The sequence below is a fragment of the Acinonyx jubatus genome, chromosome E3, assembly GCF_027475565.1.
Source record: "Acinonyx jubatus isolate Ajub_Pintada_27869175 chromosome E3, VMU_Ajub_asm_v1.0, whole genome shotgun sequence".
Lineage (NCBI taxonomy): Eukaryota > Metazoa > Chordata > Mammalia > Carnivora > Felidae > Acinonyx > Acinonyx jubatus.
Window position 1 is genome coordinate 9,592,247 of NC_069398.1, and position 24,775 is coordinate 9,617,021.

A 24,775-nucleotide genomic window follows, 5' to 3' on the forward strand; every position below is an offset into this window, starting at 1 on the left:
CTCCGGACAGGAAGAAGGGAAAAGACGAACATCAGGGGGGTTCACTTAGGTTATAAGAACAGAGGTGTGGCGTCTCAGCAAGGGTGATTTCTTGGAAGAAGTGTGGGGAGGGAAGAAAGGCTGGAAGTAGGGGTCAGAGCTGCCACTTTGCCCTTCACGGACCAGGATAGAAGACTTGTGTATCACCAGCAGCTGTGCTGGGACCCAGTACAGACTCCGCTCTCCCTTCTTGGTGGCTGCTTCCTCCTTCCTACACCTTTACCTCCTGGCTCTTGCTGCCTTGTGGCCCTACTTACCGTCCCTCTTTCTGTGTGACTGCTTGCATCCTGATGAGCCACTGGCCAGACTTCAGATGGCTCCTTGGAGGTGGCATGCCTATTCCAGATCCACGTAGCTGGGCTGGAGTGGATGGGAAGGGACTCTGGTTGGAGGCCAGGCTGCAGTGCCCAAGGAGCCGGAGTGAATGAGGGTCCACGGGGCTCTATAGCTTCTTGCAAGTGGGTAGGGGAATTGGTAACCCAGGCCATGGGGCCTGCAGCCGAATCCCAGCTTCACCACCAACCAGCTGGGGTATGTTGGGCAAGCTCACGAACGGTCAGTTCCCTCACATGCAAAATGAGAAGACTAGTGATGTCCGGGAGAAATTGGTGCTGGATCCTGGAGAGATGGGGCAAAGGCAACAAGGAGGCAGCCATATGTGACTTCTTTTCCAGACCATTACTAGGCCACATGGGGACAGTGGGCACAGGGATGTAAACCAAGCCCAGGGGAAGAGGAACCTCCTGAGCCTATACTCCTGGAGAGCCGGTGTCTGCCTACTTTTTCTTAAAAGGCCAGATAGAAATATTTAGGCAGGCCAAAGGGATCGTATTGCAACCATCACTTCTGGTGTTGGAGCGGGAAAGCAGTCATAGACAGTACATAAGCCAACAGTGGTGGCTGTTTTTCAATAAAACTTTATTTACAGAAGTGGATGGCACTCAGGATTAGGCCCCCGGGGGCCACAGTTTGCCCACCTGCTACAGTAGGAGCTGCATGGAGCACTTCAGCCCACTTACAGGCCCCAGCCCCGCCTCTGCCGTTTCGTTCGACCATCTTCTTCCCCGGCAATTGTTAACAGGCACGTTTAGGAAAACCGAAGGGGATTCTTCCCTCAGAATTGCTACTGATGGCCATTGTGTTTCTATAGCAACGGGGGTAGATTTATGGAGCCAACTAGCGTCGTCTGTGGCTCTAGAGGTCCCCTCTGGGTCTAGCTTTGGAACAGTGGGTACTCTTTTCAGGTTAAGGCCTCGGTAATGGGCTCTACGCAGAAGCAACTTGTTTTGGAAATGATGCAGGGTGTTCGTTGAATGGTACATTTGCTATGAGCTCAAAATGGCCAGGGCCCGCCTAGGCACGGAGAAGCTGAGTTGGGGGCCTTCCTGGAAAGATCCCTAGCAGGCATGGTCTCCAGAAGGACTCTTGGCCTTTCTCCTGAGACACCCAGGTGACTTAATCAGTTCTGCTCCAGGTACAAACATCAGGAGTCGAGCCCAAACACAAGAGTGTTACAGGTTTGCCTCCCCGCCCGGGATTCATTGTAAAGATCATAATGCAACAGGTGCTTCTCCTCCAAAACAGCCAGGACGTCTCTCCCTCAGAGTTCACTCTGGCTCCACCTCATTTCTCGTATGGGTGTAGACCTCTGAGTATGTCCAAACGCAGTAGATTATATATAATATCCTGCCTATATTTTCTCCCCTTATAACTTTCTTATGACATTCCGAGCCCTTAAATAAACCATCACAGCACTGTCTGCTAGAATGTAAACAGGAAACTAGAACAGAATATCCAGGATCCAGGGGCAGAAACAATTAAGGAAACTTACTTGAAAGGGAGGCGCGGTTAGTTACAAAGCATTGGGGTCCATGGACATAGCATTTAGATTTTTCAAAGTCTTGGTCCCTAGTTGGAACATCCTTCTATTTCCAGATGGGGAAACTGAGGTCCGGAGAGCAAAGTCTACCTTAAGTTAAGCCCATAACGAAGGTATCACACGAAACTGGGGCCCAGACCTCCAAACCTATGTGCCCCACTCTCCAGGGGCCAACCTACTTGGCACGACCGCTCAGTGACATTTCTCCTCTGTGTTTCCTCCCGTCTTCTCCAGGATGGCTACTTTTCTCACCGGCCAAAAGAGAAAGTGCGAACAGACAGCAACAATGAGAACTCCGTCCCCAAAGATTTTGAGAATGTGGACAACAGCAACTTTGCACCTAGGACTCAAAAGCAAAAGCACCAGCCTGAGCTGGCAAAGAAGGCCCCGAGTAGACAGAAGGAGCTCTTGAAGAGGAAGCTGGAGGAGGAGAAGGGGAAGGGGCATCCGTTCCCGGGCAAGGGCACCAACGAGGTGCTGCCTCCTGGGGAGAAAGCCGCCGTGAACGGGAGCCGTGGGAAGGATGTCCCAAGACAGCCCCACAGCAGGAAAAGCGGGGGCAGCTCCCCTGAGATCAAGTATGACCAGCCCCCCAAGTGTGACATCTCGGGCAAGGAGGCCATCTCTGCCCTGTCCCGTGCCAAGTCCAAGCACTGCCGCCAGGAGATCGGGGAAACCTACTGCCGCCACAAGCTCGGGCTGCTGATGCCCAAGAAGGTGACTCGGTTCTGCCCCCTGGAAGGTAAGCTCGAGCCCTGGCTCTGACTCCTCCTCCTGCTCAGTGCCGTTCTGCTCCCATTTCTCAGACCTTCTGAGAAGGAGCGCCCTATTTTGCCCTGTTTTTCTTAATTTTTTTTTAACGTTTGTTTAGTTTTGAGAGAGACAAACAGAGCGTGAGTGGGGGAGGGTCAGAAAGAGAGGGAGACACAGAACCGGAAGCAGGCTCCAGGCTCTGAGCTGTCACAGCACAGAGCCTGATGTGGGGCTTGAACCCATAAACCGCGAGATCATGACCTGAACTGAAGTCGGATGCTTAACCGACTGAGCCTCCCCGGCTCCCCGGGACCACCCTATTTTCCAAACCCCTGATCAACACAAAAGATTTTTTCTTCTGGGAGTGTCTGAATTCTGAAGTTTTGTATAAGAAAAGCTTTGGAAAAATCAAGTTACCTTTGGTTATAGCTTTAGCCAATCGTCATTATGGCAATGGGTAAAAGACACAAAATCAGGGCTGATGTGGAATCCGAGGTGATCACGTTTATAGGGTTCGTTTTCTCTCTCCACAGACTATTGGGATTAAGATTGACACAAATATTATTGTAATTGAATATGATTTGAAAGGTTTCTAATTGGTTACATTGACTTTGGAGGCTCTGCAAAAACAACCTTCCTGTTTTCTCTATCTAAAATTCCTTCCTCTCTCCTTCCCACCATCTGTCTCTCCCCACTTCCCGCCCTGTACTGGGGACTCTTCTATGTGCTGATGGCCAGTGACAAATCAGATGTCTTGCTGTGATACAGGGAGAGGTTGGGGCTATAACAGGTGTTCATAAGCACAGCAGGGTGTGGGGGATGGTTCAGAAGGTGTGAAGTGTTACTCATTGTATTTCTGCACCTGACCTCATGCCCTTGACTGGATCTCATGTGTTTCTTGGTGTGTATTACTTCCTCCAGTGCCTGCAAGGGACAGGCAGTTAGGGAGTGCTCCCTATGTGCCAGGCACTGCACGAGGCACTTAGCATTCTGTTAGCTCATGTTAGCTCATCTCATCTACCATCCTGTGACGTTAGCACTGTCGTGAGCCTAATTTTTTTTTTCCACTTTTTAGGATTTAGGTGAGATAGACAGGAGCGGTGTGTGTAAGAGGTGTGAAGGGATATGCAGCAAACCCCTTAAGTGTTGGTTCCCCTTTGTGCAGGGTGCAGACAACCTTGGATTCGTCCTCAATGTTTTATCTGTACTTTTTTGAGTTTTCAGTTGTGAACATGTATCTGGACTCTACTCTCTTTTAAATGGAAAGATTTAAAAAGAAAAGGTTCATTTCTCCCTTGCATTTCAACCCTAGTTTGAGCTGTCCATGCGGTGTGCATTTATATTCTTGATGGCACTTGGCTGATAGGGTGTAGGGATGAATGAGTGGAGGAAGAAGTTTCCAGAATCTTTTGTTTACCGGCACGTGACTCAGCAGAGAAGTGTCGGAGGCCTGAGTTGAATGACCTTCGGTGAAAATAATACCGGGTACTCCTTCTACCAGGGGCCAACCCTCTGTTTCTGCAAAGGGCCAGAGAGAAAACAGTTGAGGCTTTGCGGGCCATACAGTCTCTGTGCCAACTACCCGACTCTGTTGTTATAGCGCAAAAGGAGCCGTGAGCGATACGTGCACAGAGCACTTAGTTATGTTCCAAGAAGACTCCGTGTACAAAAGCAGGCGGTGGGCAGGCTTTGGCCTGTGGGCCGTAGTGCGCGTACCCCTGCTAGATCCTAATCTCACGTAGTAGTATTTTTCCACCTGGTTTGTGCCTTATGTCATTGATTCCTCACAACACCCCTGGGAGGCAGGTCTGCTATCAGCCCTTTGTATCGATGAGGAAATTGCTCCTGAAAGATGTTTAGGACGTGGTGAGAGGTGTGTGGCTAGTCGAGCTGGGATTGGAACTCGGGTTGAAGAGCCTTTCCCTCGTCAGGAGGCAGAAGGTTTCACTTTAGCTCACACCGTCGGACCTTGAGGATGCCTGCAGCCTGGAGGCGGTATTTCTTGATGCTCAGTAGCCCTTGCAAGGAGAAGGGAGGGCGGTAATGGGGAAACAAGAGAGCCGAAGTGGCCAGTGGAGGCCAGGGGCTCCCACCCTGTGCTGAGACACCCCCAGGGTGTTTGGGCAGCGTGTTTGCCGGGGGTTTCCCATGGACTCCACTGCGTCAGCCAACATGGCACACCCTCCCGGGACCTCTGAGCTGGTTAATAAGATTGGCATTTAAGAGCCATTGCACACCCAGCCCGGCAATGCATTAATTTGCTGCACCACAGCCTCCCCTTTTGCAATAAATTTACTGTGAATAGACTAATTGCAAAATAACCCTAATTGGGTAGTTATCAATGAACAACTTCCCGTGGAACAAAACGGCTTACAATTAATAGCATTTAAGCCATAAACTATTCTTCTGCAGAAAGCTAAGATGTAATTACACCCCATACGGAGATCGTATTCCCTTTCTGGAAACCATGACACCCGGATTTCCCTCTGCTTAGGAGGGATTTGAGCTTCAGCCTATGGCCCTCTTATTTCCTGCTACATGAGGAAACGGAGGCGGGAGGGGAGGGAGATGTAATATGTGTGTAAATACACATATGCGCACACACGGATGTATGCACAGGGTTTGTCATGTTGCCGAACTCCACATCACCCAGACTTCAGCCGATATGCTGCCGGAAGTGGGTATAATTAGGGAAGCAGTTCTTTGGGGGGGCGGGGGGGGGAGTCTGAAAAACCCAGAGGAAAGGAAATGGGGTTTGAATGTCAACTTTGTAAATGGCTTCTGCTCCTCGCGCCCCTTGCCCCCATCCCGGCCCTTTGACTCTAGCGGCACTCAAGGAAAAGGAAGGGTCTAGAACCCCAGGAGCAGGTTTGCTATCTTTGGGGCCGTTCCTTGCCTTTGTGACTTAACCACTTGGCTCCGCCTCCTGGAGGCAGCACCTGGCATGGCAGCGCATGTCCCCATGGAGAGGAGGGATCCCTACGCCATCCGCTCACAGCCACTGAGAGGTCTGTCCGCTCACAGCCTCCAAGAGGGGGATACATGGATGGTGGGAGATCATCCCGTGGTGGTCTCTCACTGCAGCCGCCAGGCCACCCGCTCGAACCCCTTCTGCAGCCAGGCAGCCCCCACAATTGGCTGGGCTCCCTGTCCCTTCAGCTGGACCTCCTACTGTTTCATGGAGATGAAACCATGTCAGATGGAAGGCCAAGGGTGGCCTGGGCTGGAAAAAGAGGTTTTTTTTCCAGCCACAGGGTTTTGAATTGCGGTTGTGCCTTTACTAGGTGTGTGAGACCCTAACCTCTCGGTGCCTCAACTTCCTCATCTGTAAGATGGGCACAAAGACTCCTACCCTATCCTCATAAGGATTGCCGGCTGCAGTGGGAGCATGCGTGTAAAATGCTTGGTGCGGACGGGGGATAGGCTGTTGGCAGTGGTATAAATGAAGGGAGCATTGAGAAATGGAGCGAATAGAAGGCCTCCTCAATGCTGACTTCCTGTGGCACCCCACCTTGTCTGGCTACCACCCCTCCCCCCACCTCCAGCCCAAATGCCACCTCCTCAGGGAAGTCTTCTTGGACCACATCTCCCCGGGAAGCCCTGACCATAGGAGAGACACTGACCCTGGGGAAGGGCAGAGGTAGTTTTTCTAATAAATGGCTTCCTTTATAAAGACTCTTCAACCTGTAGCTGGCACTCTGGTGCCAGGTGCTAGGTAATGCAGGTTTTAATGCCTCATTACAATTGGAACAATTAAATACCAGGAAGCCCCCTCCAAAGGCCTCATAGGCCTCTAGCCTCCCTCCATCTGGAGTTAAAATGCCCCGAGGAAGGACCGCCATCCCCCACCCCGGTCACCCAAGTCTGTCCCGCATGCAGTCTCTGCAGTGCTAGGTAAAGCCAGTGGAGCCGTGCTTCCAAAGGCCTTTGCCTTCTGCAGCCTGCACGTTTGGGTGGAGGATAAGCTGGGGAAGATGTGAGACATTTCCAGAGAAAGCTCTCAGCTGGGAGGTAGGGTGGGCTGCCACCGGACCAGGAACTTGGGCCTGAGCCCCTGGATGACAGGGCAGTTCCCTGGTGAGTGACAGGCAGTGGGCTAGTCCTTTGCAGTCAGCTGACCAGCCGCGGGGCTGCGAGCATTTGCACCTGACGGGGGAAGCTGGCTCGAGTGTGAGGGCTAGAGATGGACAGAAAGGGGGTTTCCGATAGAAAGGCAACCGTTCAGGGAGCTGACAACGGTCTTTACCCATCAGCCTTTACGGGAGGCCAGAGGCTCTGGACGCATGGGCTTCTGGACGGCGGTAGCCGGCTGCCTGCTTCAGAGAGTGGCAGATGGCATAGCCAGCTGCGGGAGGGCTGTCTGCTGTCCATCTCTCTGCATCCCAGGGGCAGTGGGATGACTACACAGCACGCATAGCTGGCTTCTAGAAAGCATGGTTGGCAGACTGGCACGGGAGGAAGACGGACATGTGGATGTCAGTTTGGCCAGTCTGCGTGCCCTGGGGCCCATGCCTCAGTTTCCCCACCTGTCAGCCAGAGACCCTGACACCCCCCCCCCAACCCCCGCCCAGGATTTTTGCGGTATCCGTCATGATGAGGAAATGAGAGAACAGCTGCGGAAGGTTAAAAGGCACCACATATCCCAGGACTGCATAGATTCTCCTGCAGTCTGGCTAAGTGGCCGGGGCTGATTTGGTTTTCAAAAGGCCAGATTTGCAGAGGCCCCAGTCAGACCCTTCCGGGGCTCCTGTTGAAGAAGGCACAAAGCCCAGGAGAGAGGAGGTATTTCAGGGGTGGTTCCCTGGGATCAGAAAAAACGGGTCCCGGAGGTGCTTCTTGGGCTTCTCATGGAGGGAAAGAGACCGTGCGGAGTCCAGAGAACATCATCAGCCCTCACTTACGGGGCACCCAGTAGGCAGTGTTGAAAGCCAGTCCTCTGCAAGTGTTGTTTATTGAGGGCCAGATTGTAAATATGAGGCTTTGCAGGCCATATGGTCTCTGTCACAACCACTCGATTCTGCGTGGAAGAGTCAATAGATCAATAAATGACCAGCTGGCTGCGTTCCAATAAAATTTCGCTGATGGTCACCAAAATGTGAATTTCATAAAATTTTCATGTGTCATAAAATGTTATTCTTTTGATTATCTTTCAGCCATTTAAAAATGTACCAAAAAGTCTTGTTAGCTCTAAGGCTGTACCGAAATAGGCAGCCAGGGGCTGTAGTCGGCCGACCTTTGTTCCAGGACCTGACCCATAGCGGTGAGCAAATGCAGAGAATGCGTTGTTCCTGCGGGGTCTCGACTGGCACAGCTCGCGCCACCGAGTCCCCGACCTAAGATGGACAGTGACTCTGAGAGGTGTGCCAGGCGATAGCGCCCCCTTTGCGGAGCTTCTGCCCTAAAAGGAGAGGCCATAGGTGGCAAGTGAGCCAGTGGGTCTAGGGCCTGCCGTCTGGTGTAATGAAGTCGTGAAGACAATGCAGAGAGGACAGGATGGGGACACTCGAGTTAGTTGATCACAGAGGCCTCTCTGAGCAGCAAGTGAGGGCAGTGCCACAGGGGAGAGGAACAGTCCTGGCACACGGCCTGGCCTGTAGAAGCAGCCAGGTCAGTGTGGCTAGGCAGGGCAGGTGGCAAGGGCGGAGGGACAAGGGGTCGGCCCCAGGGGTAGGACAGGCCATGGCAGGGAGTTTTCACATGTTGTTTTTAGTGACATGGGAGCCGATGGTGGAACTGAACCGTTCTAACATGATCTTACTTCACTTTTTTTTTTTTTAACTTTATGCTACTTAAAATTTTTTTTAATGTTTGTTTATTTTTGAGAGAGCACAAGCAAGGGAGGGGCAGAGAGAGAGGGAGACAGAGAATCCCAAGCAGGCTCCAGGCTCTGAACTGTCAGCACGGAACCCCACGCAGGACTCGAACCCATGAAATGCGAGATCATGACCTGGGCCAAAATCGGACGCTTAACCAACTGAGCCACCCAGACGCCCCATTTTTATGCTGCTAAAGGACTTTGTTTTATTTTATCATGATAAGAATACTTAACCTGAGATCCACACTCTTCACAAATTAAGGGTACAATGCAGTATCGGTACACGTGGGTGCCATGTTGTACGAAAGATCTTAGACCTAATCTTACTCAACTGAAACTTTACACCCACTGAAGCCCCTTCCCTGCCCTCCCAAGCACTGGTGACCTCCATTCTACACTGTTTCTATGAGTTTGACTATTTTAGATGCCTCATTTAGGTGCCATCATTCCATGTTTGTTTTCTGTGACTGGCGTAGTTTGCTCAGCATAGTGGCCTCTGGGTGCATCCGTGCTGTTGGACATGGCAGGATTTTTCCTTCCTTTTGAAGGCTGAACAGTATTCCATTGTTAAGTATATGCCACAGTTTTTAATCCCTTCCTCCGTCAGTGGACATTCGTTTATTTCCACATCCCAGCTGTTACGAATATTGCTGCAATGAACGTGGGCACGCCCATATCTCTTTGAGACCCTGATTTCAACTCTGAATAAACGCCCAGTAAGATATCACCTTCACACATTTGGAGGGCCATTACCAAAAACACAACAAAACAGAAGACACTAAGTGTTGGCGAGGATGTGGAGAAATTGGAACCTTTGTGTACTGTTGGCGGGAATGCAACATGGTGCAGGCACTATGGGAGGTACTATGGAGGTTTTCAAGAAATTAAAATAGACGGTTAAGCATCCAACTCTGGATTTTGGCTCACATCATGATCTCGCGGTTCATGAGTTCGAGCCCCTCATTGGGCTCTGCGATGGCAGTGCAGAGCCGGCTTGGGGTTCTCTCTGCCCCTCCCTCACTCTCATTCTCTGTGTCTCTCAAAATAAATAAACTTAAAAAAAATAGAACTACCCTATGATTCAATAATGTCACTTCTTTTTTAAAAAATTTAAATTCATGTTAACATATAGTGTAGTGTTGGTTTCAGGAGTAGATCTTAGTGATTCGTCACTTACGTATAATGCCCAGTGCTCATTCCACCAAGTGTCCTCCGTGATGCCCATCTCCCACCCACCTCCCCTCCACCAACCTTCAATTTGTTCTCTATATTTGAGTCTCTTACAATTTTCCTTCCTCTCTGTTTTTATCTTTTTTTTCCTTCCCTTCCCCTATGTTCATCTGTGCTGTTTCTTAAATTCCACATATGAGTGAAGTCATAAGGTGTTTGTCTTTCTCTGATGGACTTATTTCGATTAGCATAATGTCCTCTAATTCCATCCAGGTAGTTGCAAATGGCAAGATTGCATTCTTTTTGATTGCCAAGTAATACTCCATTATATATATATATATATATGTATATATATATATATGTATATATATATATATGTATATATATATGTGTATATATATATGTATATATATATGTGTATATATATATATGTATATATATATATATATATGTATATACCGTATCTTCTTTATCCATTCATCAGTAGATGGACATTTGGGCTCTTCCCATACTTTGGCTATTGTCAATAGTGATGCTATAAACACAGAGGTGCGTGTGTCCCTTTGAATCAGAATTTTTGTATCCTTTGGATAAATACCTAGTAGTGTCATAGCTGGGTCATAGGGTAGTTCTATTTTTAACTGTTTGAGGGGCCTCCATACTGTAGAGTGGCTGCACCAGTTGGCAAGTAATCTCACTTCTGATCTGATTCTCTTTTAAGGAAGGAGTCAAAACAGGGCAGTTGTGGAAAGGTTCTTATTGGGGTCAGTAGAGGATTTGCTAGCAGGCAGGAGCTATTGGGATTGACTAGTGGACCAACTGGGGGTGACTGTCAGTTGGTGCTCTGGCCTCAAAACACAATGACCACTCAAGCCTGATCTTTCAGCAAAGAAATTTATTGAACTCCTACTGTGTGCCAGGCAGTGGTGGCCCACGGTCCCTCAAGACCCACCCCACCCCCCACATTGGGAGGTGAGTTCCAATAGGCCAATCCCTCAATGCCTTGTCCTTCTCAAGTACTGTGGTGTTAATTCCCCACCACTGTCCCAGTCTTGGAATCATAAAGAAAGCCAGCTGCCACCCACAAGGCTTTTTAGAAAGCTAAATATGTAGTTACGGGAAATATCATAAATGGCCCCTTCACCTCCCGCCCACCTCCTCTTCTTCCCCCAGGAACATTCTGCCAGCTGTACAGTTTTGCCACTCACTTTAAAACTTGTCATTAGGGTGTGTTTGTTCCCTAACTGCCATGCCTGAAAGCCAAGCTGGAAGGTTTAGGTGCAGAGAGAAGCTGCAAACCACAGCCTCGGAAAGAACATATTTGAGACCAGAGGATCAGGGTTCGATGGATATTTTTTTCCCCATTCTTGTGTGCACACAATGACACCTATAGACGGTATTGGATGCATGTTTATAACCCACATTTGTGGACCACTGCTTGGAGCAGCTTGGTGGAGAGCTAATCGGCTTCCCTTTCATTTGAGGCTAGAGGGAGGCTGGGAACACAGTGACTGTCCTGAGTTTCTGGATGTTGGCCCAGCCCTGGATGGAGATCAGAGATGCCTACGCCTCAGACCAGTCTATGTCACCAGGAATGTTGCAGGCCACTTGGGATTGCTAATAATTCAGGTTCCACACTTGGCACGTTCCCCTTTTGATACGTTGGAGCAGAATCATGGAGTCTCCTAGCACCTGACACGATGCTGTACATACAGGAATTACCTGTTGCTCGATGAGCGAATGAACCCCTGATACTCCATCCTCTTGCTTTCTTGCAGCTCAGTGAGAATTTAGGAGTACCCCAGAGATGTCCTTGGAAATTGGTCCTGAAGATAATCTGTGTTCTTCCCCTTAGCATTCTTAAATATATTTCTTTTGGTCCACTTAGTGAACGAATTCGTTTCAAGAAGCTACCCCACACCCAGCATGGTGCTAAGTACTGGGATGCAGTAAACGAGAGGAGATCCCACCTTACGGAGCTCACAGTCCTGGGGGCGGGGGTGGGGGTGGCGGGCAGACAAGGAACGGAGAGACCCAGGGTAACGGCACACTGCCATATGCGTGGAGAGAGGGAAAAGAGCCAGGAAGCCAGAGAGGCTGTCCCTGAATGACTTCCAGAAAGCAGTGGACAAAAGGTGGTCAGACATGGGTTTGGTCTCATTGTGGAAGAACATGCTAAGATTAGGAGCAAACCCCAAAAGGAAGTTTCTAGTTTTGGGATATGCTGAGGCCTTTCATTCAACAGCTGTTCATCAAGCGTCCACTGTGCTGGGCACTAGATTTGGGGAGATTCACTTGGAGGGAAAAGAGACAAAATCCCTGTCTTCATGGAGCTTGTAGCCTGTGAAAGGTGGGAGGGTACATCCATGAATCAGATGATCACAAGAATAAAGAATTGCAACAGGGACCGTCATTTCTGCAGAGTCATGTGGTGGCAGGTCAGTTGGGCTGAGAGTTGAAGGGTGGGAGGAGTTAACTAGGGGAAAGGTGGGAGGGGGAACATTCCAGGCCTAGGGTGCCTTGTGTGCAAAGGCCCTGAGGCAGGAGGAGGCTGTAGGGAGGTTGAGGAACTAACAGTGCTGCTCCCCAGGGAGCTCTGAGTTTGAGCAGGAGGGTCAGTCTGTCATCTTCCCAGCCAGGTGTTAATTCCCAAAACGTCTGGGTTAGATGATTCCCGTCTTTACCTTAAGTGAAGAAGAATGAAACGGAAACGTGTCTCTGAGGGGCAAAGTGAAGTCGTGCAACAGCCAGGGGAAGATCAGCCCCAAAGACAGGCAGGGTTCTGGAAGGCGAGACGGAGGACAGGTGCCGCATCCTCTCTCCAGAGAACTGTGTTCCTTCTGCCTTTGGGGACTGACCCACACTCTTAGCCCTGGACTCAGGCTGCCCGCTCCTGGGGGACCTCACCTCCTGTGGCACCGTTGTTTCTCATGACACGCAAGGCACAGAGGGAACTTCTCCCTGCAGTAGCGTCCCAGCATGGGACACAGATTCACGTGGGCCCTGTGCCCTGGGCTGCTTCGATCTCAGCAGCTAAGGCATAGTTACGGAAAGGATCTGAACCAGACTGACCTGAAAGATTTGAAAGGCAGCCTCTGCGCCCACTGCCTCAGCGGTAACCGCCTCTGACAGCACATCTGTCTTCCGTAAGCCTCACTCCTTACCTATGCGGTTGATTGTTAGATGCCCCCCCCCCCCCACCGCCTCCTTGGATTGCTGAATGAGGTACTGTCTTTCAGGTTAGTTATTCCCTCTCTTCAGCCAGCAGATGCTTACCAAGCACCCATTAGAAATCAGCAGCGGATGGTGAGTGTTCTGGAAGCCTCCAGGGTGGGCACGGTGGACCTGCTTCCACAGCAAGGCAGTTTATGATCCTTTTCTCAGCTTCTGGGAGTATCTTGCTCTGAAACCGCCCCAGGATGAGCCAGAGAATAGGAGTTCAGAGGGCAGCATTCTGGCCTTCTGCGCCGTTTCTTCCCTTGGGTGAAGCTGGCTGTGTGTCAGCCAGCTGGGGCCCAGAAAGCACTGACCTAGTGCAGAAAGAGAGAGCCCATGCCTGTGGATGAAAGTTGTATCCAAGCTGGTCCCTCCCTTTTACACAAACCAACACAACCAGGTTGATTTTGCTCTTCTCTCAAAGTTTTTGGCAGGTAAGGGTAAGGAGTTCCTTCAAATATCGCTTTCTTCTGGAAGTCTCCTGTGATTCCCTCCCCAAGTTTCCATGAGGTGCCCAGACTATGTTCCCCCACTGGAACACATGTTACGCTGGAATCTTCTGTGGTCCTCACTTAGCTGAAGGCCAAATCTCATCTGTGTGTGTGTCCTGTTGGGTTGCCAGCCCTTGCAGAGCCTGGGATGTGTGAGTGCTTATGTCTTAGGCACTTGCTGAGTGCCATTGGAGCACTTGGGTGGCTCAGTTGGTTAAGCACCCAACCCTTGATTTCAGCTCAGGCCATGATTTCGCAGTTCGTGAGTTCGAGCCCAATGTTGGGCTCTGTGCTGGCAGTGTAGAGCCTTGCTTGGGATTCTTTCTCTCCTCTCTCTCTCTCTGCCCCTACTCTGCTTGCACACTCTCTCTCAAAATAAATAAACTTAAAAAAAAAAATTAGCCACTTGCTGGAGCGCCTGGGTGGCTCAGTCAGTGGAGCGTCCAACTTCGGCTCAGGTCATGATCTCGTGATCCGTGAGTTCGAGCCCTGCATCGGGCTTTGTGCTGACAGCTCAGAGCCTGGAGCCTGCTTCCGATTCTGTGTCTCCCTCTCTCTCTCTCTCTGCCCCTCCCCCACCCATGCTCTGTCTCTCTATCTGTCTCTGTGAAAAATAAATAAACTTAAAAAAAAATTAAAAAAACCCAACAAACTAGCCACTTGCTAAGTGCCAGGCACACAGGAAAACACTTTCCATGCATCTCATAGAGCCTTCCCCACAGCCCTGGAGAAGAGTGCGTTCCCTCTCCCCTTTTTATACCTGGGGAAACTGAGGCTTGGTGAGGTCAGCTGGCTTGCCCAGTGTGACACTTGCAAGTGGCAAACACTGGGTTCAAACTCCATTCTGCCTGACTTCAAAACCCGTGTTTTAGCTTCTCTGCTATGTGGTACCTTTAGTACATGTGCATTTGGAATATGTCGAATGACTAATCCAATTCCTCCAGAGATAAAGGGAGAGGCAGAGGAAATGTTAACACCTTTCTCTCGCTGTTCATTACTCTCCTTCTCTGCAGCCAAAAGGAACAGGGCACTGAGGTCTCTGTACAAGAATCTGTTCTTAAATAATGATGCCTAACCTTTACCTAGGGATTGCTAAATGCCAGGGACTATCCAAAGCCTTTTAGCCATATTGAATCATTTGTTCTTGGAACAGCTCTGTAGTCCAGGAAATTGACACACAGAGAGGGAGGAAATCTGTTTAAAATCATACATCTCCTCAGTGGTGGAGCCAGTCTCTGAGCTGAGAGACTTCAGCTCCAGAGGCAAAGGTGTAACCACCCTGCTGCGCTGCCTGTCTAAGCACCTGCCCTTAGAAGGGAGCCTCGTGCAGTTTAATTTCGTCCCCGAGCTGCAACCTGTCTGTTGCAAAGAGATCCATGCAGTCGGGTAATTCACCTGGTTCTGGTGGTGGCTGATTCCATCCAAGACCCACAGGATTTGCCCGCAAAGCTTTCCGGGGTGAAAAATAGCGAGCCGAGGTTGCTTGCTATTTCTCGACCGGCTTCTAGTGGCCGTGGTATATTTGTGTTAGTGTAAAAATGACAAAGCAATAATTTTTCATTGTATCCTTCAGTCACCCATGAGAGATTGGATTTAGGTCACAATTTATTACCCCGTGGAATTGAATCCAATTTTTAACACCATGTCAGCCATTCTGGTATTAGAGCCTTTTAATGGCTGTGAAATTTATACAATGATAAAGTAATTTAAAACATATGTAGGAAAAGCATCAGGCAAATTGATGTGTATAGAACCCTGTGGTAAAAATTGGATAGGAGATAAACATGGAAAATGGTGATGGATTAGGGAACGGTGCTCGCTTTGATAAACTCTTAATGGTGAAATTAGTAAACTAATTTATTCCTCGAAATTTTGAGGAGGGTTTATGTTGCCCTAAATCAGAAGCAAGGATAAGCCACAAAGTGCAAATTAATAGCTCACCTCCGAGCGTGGTGTGGTGAGAGCAAGAAGCCTGTCTGAGTAAGTGGGAGGCTGCCAGGAGCCTGTCCCTAGGGGTGTTTCCAGCAGCCGGAGAGAAAGATGGTCAGAAGACATGGCAATGACAGGGAAAGCAGATTTTTTTTTTTTTTAATTTTTAAAGCTTGCTCAAATAATGCACAAAGCGTGTTTGTTGTAATTTCTTGAATTACTCAAGTGGGAGAATATATGTTCTCATTATTTCAAAAAACAGCACGGCAGATCGAGGGAAAATTGAGCTTGACCAGGCCCCTCTGAGAAGGGAGGGCAAGCACGTTGTGTTCGTTGAGATCTTTAAGTTCAACAGATGCAAAAGTAGAGTTTGTTCTGTGCTGAGGAGAGGGTATCAGTGGTAAGAAACGAAGGTGGAGATCTGGAACTTGCAAAAATAGAGAATCTGGTTTGGGCTGGGAAAACTCAGAAACTATATGAAACGGATACATAGTTCTGGAGCTGGTTTTTTAATTTAGACAAGTGTCTTGTTCTGAGACCTGTATCCCTGTCAGGAGATAGAGGCCTATGTAATTCCTCCCCCCCACCCAAATATAATGTTTATTTTCCCACTGTCTCTTACTGTCTGTATAATTCTTTGTAATGGCTGGTGGTTACTCTGGAGTATAGCCACGCCTTAGTTGAACTAGCCATTTCCCTCACGGTGGACATATACGTTGTTGCCACATTTTTGCTATACCGAATGGGTCTTTTTTCGTTTTTCCCCCAAATGGTGCATAATTAGTACCATTCTAGATGCATTGGAAAAAAGTTAATTTGCTGCTTATGATGGCTGCCTCCAGGACATTAGAGCTTAATTTCAATTCTCTTGGGCACCTTGAGTTGAGACTGGCTGTTAGAATCATCCTGAGAAACGCAATTGGTAGGTTAGAAGGCTTGTCTGCTTGAAATTTTGGTAAGTACCCCAAACTGTTTTTGCACAAATGCTGTACCAGCTACAGCAGGATGTTCTATGCTGTGTTAGTCACGAACAGAATGTTAGAAGTTTCCAGAACATCTTCATCCTCCTAGAGGGGTCGGCTTCCTTCCCAGGAGCTTTTGTCAGACTTCAGATTAGTAACAGCTCTACTTCCTCAGCCTCTGAGACCCCAGCAAGTCATTTCCACAACCATGGATACTGGCTCACAGAGTGGAGCTCCTTAAAACACAGATGCCCTGGCCCGCCCCCAGAGACGCCGATCCGGGTGTACGGGGGCCCCAGGAAGTTGCCTTTCTAAAAACTGTTGCTTCTCCAGAACCACACCTTGAGTCTCACTGACCTGGAGAATACCCTGTGCCTCCCAATTCTGACCTTTCTCCAGGTCATTGGTTCTGAATGGGGGTGATTGTGCTCTTTCCCAGGGGACAGTGGGTCATGTCTGCAGACACAAGTTATCATAAATGGCAGGGGATGCTACTGGCATTCAGTAGATACAGACCACAGATGCTGCCGAACATCCCACAAAGCATAGAATGGGCCGCGCAAGAACTTTCCAGTCCAGGATGTCTGTAAGTGTCTCGGTTGAGAAACCCTGCTCTCCTGTGAGCCAGGGCGATGTGTCTGAGGCAGTCTCGTGTGTTTTCCTTTGGGCGCTTTTTTCTCCTCTGTGTGGCCAGTTCCCGTTCAGCATGGACATGCGTATCCCCAGTCTCATTCCTGGGCATGGAACGCATCCACCTTACCGCCGTGTCTTTCTCAGCCCCGCTGATCCCTCGCCCCCTGAAAGTCCCCCTTCCCAGCCTGAAGAGTCAGTAACCATTAAACACCACCTACTGATCGCTGACTGCTGCCAGGTGGTGTGTGATGTACGTGGAATTGTGCTCAGTTTTAGTCCGTCCGCTTGGGTTTGAATTTTGGCTGGCCACTCACCACCACCTGAGCAAGTGACTTTACCTCTGATGATTGACATCCCATTTTGCCCGGGATGTCCCCATTTCTGACTGTGGTCCCTGATATAATTACAAATAGCACAGCTTTTCCTCTCAGGAGTTTCCCAGTGTGGGCAGTTAACTGTATGGGCACCGTCATGATAATCACGCTTCTGCCTTTGTACGGTTCTTGTGAGGACCGAATGACCATGTGTGCGGTGTACTGTAGAGGTCCTTGATGGAAGTTAGTCCTTCTCTTCTGGGTAAATATCCAGGAGAAGACTAAGCAGATCTCAAGATGTTTGTGTATCCATGTTGACAGCAGCCATATTCACAAGAGCCAGAAAGTAGAAGCAAGCCAAGTGTCTGTTGATGGAAAAATAGAAAAGCAAATGTGGTATATCCACATTACAATGGAATATTATTCAGCCTTAAAAAGGAAGCAGATTGTTTTTTAAGTTTATTTTGAGAGAGGGAGAGAGAGTGAGACAACGTGCACACACACAAGCAGGGGAGGGCAGTTGGGGGGGTGGAGAGAATGCCAAGCAGTCTCTGTGCTGTCAGCATGGAGGCCAACACAGGGCTTGAACCCACGAACTGTGAGATCGTGACCTGAGCCAAAACCAAGAGTGGGAACTTAGCCAGCTAAGCCATCCAGGCGCCCCAAAAAGGAAGGAAATTCTGGCACATGCTATGATATGGATGAACCTGGAGGACATTAGGCTAAGTGAAATAGGCCAGTGGCAAAAAGACACCATATGATTCTACTTACATGAGGTCCTCAGAATAGTCAGATGCATAGAGGCACAAGGGGGAATGGGGAGCTGTTGTTTAATGCATACAGTTTGAGTTTTCCGATTAAAAAAAAACAGGTTGGTTGAACTCACAGTGTGAATGTCCTCAACACTACCGAATTGTATACTTAAAATGGTTAAGATGGGGGGCGCCTGGGTGGCTCAGTCAGTGAAGCATCTGACTTCGGCTCAGGTCATGATCTCGTGGTTCAGGAGTTCAAGCCCGGCCACGGGTTCTGTGCTGACAACATGGAGCCTGCTTCGATTCTGTGTCTCCCTCTCTCTGCCCCTGCCCTGCTTGTGTGCTCGCTCGCTCTCTTTCAAAAATAAGCATTAAAAAAATTTTTTTTGAATGGTTAAGATGGTAAATTTTATGTTCTATATATTTTACAATTTTTTTAAAAATTAGCTCTTCTACAAACCTGGATTACATCATGTGAACCTCACTCTAAGTGACTGAGTTGCTCTTCATTTGCCCCATTTTACAGATGAGGATCCTAAGTCAAAGTGTGGCTGGGTGATTTGTTCAAGGTCTACACAGAGATAGTGCCAGAGATTAGACTGTCACAGAGATAGTGCCAGAGATTAGACTGTCTGCCTAAGGCAGGGTCCCACAGAAAAGGATCTTGAGGCCTGGATAAGGTAGTCTGCCTTGATCGTAGGGTAGTAGGGAGCCAGTGATGGCTGTTGAGCAGGAACAGTGGCATGATCTGATTTATAGTTTGCAGTAGGGATTGGCAGACTTTTCATAAAAGGCCAGATAGTAAATATCTTGGGCTTGGCAGGGCATATTAAGGTCTCTGTCTTAACTGCTCAGCTAGATGTGTAAATAATATGTAGATTAATGTGAATGGCTGTGCTCTAATACAACATTATTTACACACAGACTGGATTTGACCTGAGGGCCATAGTTTGCTGACCCCTGCTTCAGAGTGAGCTCTCTGGCTGCTATGCCCTTTCAGCTGTGGCAGGTTGGGAAGAGAACTCTGCCCCGTGCAGTAGCCCGGAAGTTGCTAAGAGCCTCTCGGGAGGCAACAAGCCCCCTTGGGTGGCCTATGGGTCCCAACTTACATGCAGCCTCTGCTCTCCCTACTCGTATTGAAAACTCTCCAGGCACGGGGCCCATGACAAGGTGACCTGAAGGCCCAGAGAAGCCACACAGCCAGGCCAGGCTTGAAGGAGCCGTGGTCCGGGCTCCTGACGCTGGCTTGACAGTGTTGTCTGTTTCCAGACTTTATTAGCATTGCAGCTGGGACCCAGAGAATCTGGAGGTGCTGTGGCCACTGCTTTCTCAGCCTAGACCGCAAAGGGCAATTTACCCTGGTTATCCAGGCCTCCTGCCCTCCCCTTGTTTATTGCTGTGAACACAGGAAATGCACTATTAAGGTACACAGAACATTAGCAAGGAGTTTGACTGTAATTTAAAAGGCTCTATGGGGAGGACCCCAGTGGCTGATTAATAATGCATTTGTAGAGCAATAAAGACTCCAACAGATCAGTGGAGCTCAGCCTCCAGACTTTATTTATGCAGCTAGAATCCTGTGAGGTTCCTCTCTGGGTACGTGAGGGTGGGAGTGTCTACATTGGGATTTTCTGACTCAGATGATACTTATAAAGTTGAGAATCACAGATTCTACCACTAGAATGGTAGTCGAGGACATGGGGTTCCAATCCTTGGGGTTCTAGAGTTGAATCCTGGTGCTACCAAGTGCTACCTCTGGAACCTCAGGGGTGCTGTTTCAACCTCTTTGTGCCTCATTCTTCCCATCTGTAAAATGGGACTAGTGATAGTATCTGTCTCCTAAGTCTTGAGATGATGCATATAAAAGACATAACAAAGTACCTAGTACATACAGAGTGGGTGCTCATTCGGTGTTCCGTGATCTCTTACTATCCCCATCATTCAGATTAGTATTCCCTTCTGAGGAGCTTAGGTGACAGAGGCTGGCTCAGGCTTCTTTTTGCTCCCTTCTCGCATCTGACCCAGTAGTGAGAATGTCACTCACTGGTCCCTTTTTCTCCGTCTCCTCCACAGCCTCTCTGGCCAGGTTGCCCACATCTCTTGTGGGGATGCAGAGTACGTTCTTCGCTCATCTCCTCACGTCTACTCTGTCCCACCCTACGCCATCTGCCAAGTGACTCTGTGCATCCAGGACATTCTTCCTAAGATGCACTTTGAACTGTGTTGCTCATCTGCTAAAAACCCACCAAAGTCTACCCGTTGTACCTAGGGTGACTCTACTCCCTTTGGGATCTCGTGGGAACCGCCCCACCTCTCTCTCCAGCCTTGTCTGTTTTTATCAACGGTCCTCTCCCCACCATGGCTCACTGTGCCAGGGCCGCCCAGCCTCCTGCACCCCTAGAGAAAGCAGGCTTCAGCCTGAGGCTTTCCCACAGTCTGGTCTCCCTGTCCACACCCTCGTTCCCATGTCTCTCCTGGCAAGTTCATATCGTTCTTTGGAGCTTAAATCAGTTATGCTTTTGTAAGGGAAAGTTGTCTTCCATAGCATTTGTTCTAGTTAGTAACTTTGTGTGACTATTTGTTTAGCATCTCTTTTCCTAAATAGACTAAAATCTCCAAGGAAGGCAGGTTATGTTTTTATTTTTCAGTACTTAGCCCACCTGGCATAAAGTAGATGCCCAGGATGGATAGATGGATGAACAAATGGATGAAAAGATGAGTCAATTAGATGGACAGATGGATGGACAGAGAGATGGCTGGAGAAGTTGAAGTCGGCAGGCAGAGTCCAAGAAACATGGTTTTGGGATAATCTGGGTGAGAAATTAAGGAAGAACAATTGAGAGATATGAGAATAACTCAGGAGGCAAATATGGCAGAATTGGCAGCCAGTTGACTGTAGAGATGAAGGCTGGGGAGGAATGGAAGGAAATGCCTGGATTGTTTGTTAGAGAGACTCAATGGTGTTGATATAACCAGTAGAAGTGGAGAATTTACTGCATCTGGACAGTGGAGCTGATGACTGTTTGTACCTCAGTGCTGTGAAGGGAAATAAGATAATTTATTATTTTGCAAAAGCTGATGGAAGTGAGAGAAACTTCCTACTTGGTGAACTGAATCAGAGCCCAGTTCTGGTGGAACTTTTAAAACCAGAAGAATGGCTGTGCTCACGTCCCAAAGTGGCCAAGCACTCGCAGACTAAGAACAGAAGGGAGGAAGGGGTGGCCGAAGCTCACTCAACCGTGGGGGCCACCATGGGCCACGAAGACCAGCAGGCATCTGGTCATGCAGGCCGTTGTAGGCCATGAAAAGGAATTTGGAATTTCTTTTTTTTTTTTTTGTAGTGGGGTCCAATGGCCTCCCAAAAATGCATGCCTGATTTCTCCAATACGGGTCACCTGATTTCTCAGGCGTCGTATATGACCATGGCCACCCCCATTCACGTATGTATCATCTGTGCCGTTTTCCAGGCTCAAGGGTGGAGTGGAGTAGTCACACCACAGTGGACTACGTGGCACCCAAAGCCTAACCTACTTACAGTCTGTCCCTTTACAGAAAAAAGTTTGCCAAGCCCCGTTCTGGGACAAAAGCTCCTGGGCTTACTATGTCCAGTGTAGATTCCAAGACTTGAGAAATTCTCCATTGCCTTCAAAACTGATGAATGGGAATAAATTACAGATACAACAAGGAATGACTAAAACTGGTTTCAGTGGGGTTTCGGTTGACTTTCAGGGATGGGCTGGCTGGATGGAAAGGGCGGAGGAAAAATCTTCCAATTTCACATCATTATAAAAACCCGCCAGCCTAGTTCCTAGATGCGCCTACACTCCCTGGAGAGAACCTGCGTGAAGGTGGGGTGCCTGACCTATAACAGGTGCGCGAAAAATGTTTATTGAATGGCTGATGAATCAGCAGTGACCTTCAGAGGGGCTTGGAGCTGGCCTCCCACCTGGAGTGTTAGAACACGGACTTGGAAATCGGGACAGAGCCTCTCCAGCTCATGGCTGCCTTTCATTGGGCCTATCAGCTAACTTGTTCAGAACAGGCTAAACACTCACTGTCACCTGAGTGACCCCAGAGGAGCCCCCCCAAATTTTGCCAACACACGGCACACAGCATCGACACTGCTGTGGTCTCACAGGAAGTGAAACTGGGCCCAAGTGAATATTGGATCATCATTTTTAAATGCTGGTAAGAAATGCTGATGATTACCGTCTCCGGCTTCTAATTACACCTCTGCGTCTCTCAGGAAGGAAGAGACCTTTTTGCCATAGGCACACTTCACAGCTAATGTGAAACCCAGCACAGGCTCTGTTTAATTACATGTGCACTTCCTGAAGCCATGACAAAGGTCCTGAAAAACTAATCCGCTGCCTGTCAGGACAAAGGGCATTGATCTTGAACCTTAAACTCCACTGGTATCTTCAGCCAAGACACATCCCTGTGCATGACCAGGGGGAGGGGAGGCGGGAACTGCTAAAAGGCACACCAACTGGTGTGGGTGAGAACATTGCATCTGGGGGGAGAAACGAATATTTTCTCTACTACATTTGAGTTTCTTTCTCAACTGAGAATGGTGGGGAGAACTACTGAAAGACAGATCTGAGTGTGGAGCCCATCTAAGTAATAATAACAATAGGTGATTATTTATTGAGTACATTATTTCCACCGATGGACATTACACTTTGAGAGGGAGCAAGCTTTATTACCAAACAACATCTTTACAAATGCTTGGGTATATAATCTTTTAAATGCCAGAGTTGCATTCACTGGAATGTGGTTCCTCATCCTTTTTTTTTTTTTTAAGTTTATTTATTTTGAGACAGAGTAAGCGCACGCGTGTGCATGCTCACAAGCAAGAGGGGGAGGGGCAGAGAGAAAATCCCCAGCAGGCTCCAAGCTGTCAGCACAGAGCCTAAGACGAGGCTCTGTCGCGTGATCCGTGAGATTGTGACCTGAGCTGAAATCGAGACTCAGATATTCAACCCTCTGAGCCACCCAAGTGCCCCAGGGGGTTCTTTATTTTGTGTTCTGTGTTGAACAGTAACTTAACTCCTGCTGAGTCTCAAAGCAGGTCTCTTCCCAGAGTTTCAGAATCCTAAACTCAATTGCTAGGTAAATATTATGGCTTGCACTGTTTCCCCAAAAAGATGTTGTGGTCCAAACCCCCGGTATCTGTGAATGTGACCTCATTAGGAAGTGTATGGTCTTTGCAGATGATGAAGTTCAGTTGAGGTCATTAGGGTGAGCTCCGATTCTAACATGACTGGTGTCCCTATAAAAAGCAAATTTAGGGTGCCTGGGTGGCTCAGTCAGTTAACCATCCGACTTTGGCTCAGGTCATGATCTTATGGTTCGTGGGTTCGAGTCGTGCGTCAGGCTCTGCTGACAGCTTGGAGCCTGGAGCCTGTTTCAGATTCTGTGTCACCCTCTCTCTCTGCCCCTCCCCTGCTCATGCTTGCTCGCTCTCTCTCTCTCTCCCTCTCTCTCTGTCTCAAAGGTAGATAAACGTTAAAAAAAATTTTTTTTAAAGGCAGATTTGGGCACAGAGATAGACACATACAGGGAGCGTGTCATGGAATGTGAAATGGAGTTGGGAGTGAGGCGTCCATAAGCCAAGGAACAGCAGGAATAGCCAGGACACCATGGGAAGCTGAGAGGGGTGAAGGAATAGACTCTTTCTCACAGCCCTCAGAGGGAATCAACCTCCCTGACACTTTGATCTTGACTTCCAACCTCCAGAACTATGAGACAATACATTTCTAGTGTTGAAGCCACTCCATTGTTGGAGCAGCTCCAGGAAACTAACACAGCAGACGTCACCACTCAGAGATGTCCCACTAGCGTCCCACACCCACATCGACTTTGCAACCGTCCGCCCCCCACCAAATCCAGCCGCCTTTTTGTCTTCTCTGTTTCAGCTGGTCACTCCAGTCTGTCGTTCTAATGAACAGTCCTGGCGTCTCCTTTGCTTCTTGATAGCCATTTAGGCTAGTAAATGAAAACAAGGCGTGTGGGCCCTGCACACTGATTCGGCTCATCTTCTCAGGGCCACAGCTGGCATACGGGCAAGCTGGGGCTAGAGGTTTAAACTTGGTGAATTCGTTGCTAATGATTAAAGATTGGAGATCCTCATTTCAGCTTCCAGATTTCTGGCTTCTCTTGGAATTGAAGGGAAAATGTGGCAACCCCAAGCTGGCAGAGCCTCGTGTAGCAACGTTTGTCTGACGTTGAGAGAAGCAGCCTCCTTTTGATGGGATGCGGGTCCTCTCCTTCCTCCATCAGGTCTCTCGCTGAGGCCCGCCTCACTCGTCAGGTTACCTCCTGGCCCCTGTGATCTTGGTGTTTCCAACCCCTGATTACTGCAGTTGAAAAGTTGATAGGGAACCAATTCCAGCTCAGTGGTAAGTGGAGACAAGCTTCCAGAATTTCCAGGATGAAGAGAAATGAAATCACCCTATCAACCAACGTGCCCGCCATTTTTTTCTCAGAAGCTCACCCCTCCCTTCGTGACTTTCCCCTCAGTCCCCCCATCAGTATAGCCTCTCATAAAATGATGGAGAATGGTGCACGTGGTTAAAAATACGGGGATGGTGGCTCTAGGAACTAGGTTTGGACAGAAACTGTTACTTGGAGGACACTCAAGGTGCAGTTTTACCGACACATTGGATTTTCTTTTTTTTTTTTTTTAATTTATTTATTTTGAGAGAGAGGGGGGAGGGAGGGATAGGGACAGAGAGAGAGAATGCCAAGCACGCTCCACACTCGGCACAGAGCCCGACACTGGGCTCAAACACAGGAACAGTGAAATCATGACCTGAG

At 48.8% G+C, this 24,775-nt stretch overlaps 1 protein-coding gene across 2 annotated transcripts in view; it reads left to right on the forward strand.

Annotated features, from left to right (window-relative positions):
* Positions 1–24,775, forward strand: part of XYLT1 (xylosyltransferase 1) — a 306,120-nt gene that overhangs the window by 166,936 nt on the left and 114,409 nt on the right. For both annotated transcript variants that reach the window (XM_027042948.2, XM_053213227.1), the window contains exon 3: positions 2,153–2,660. In XM_027042948.2, the coding sequence (XP_026898749.2) occupies positions 2,153–2,660 (508 nt within the window). The remainder of the gene's footprint in view (positions 1–2,152; positions 2,661–24,775) is intronic.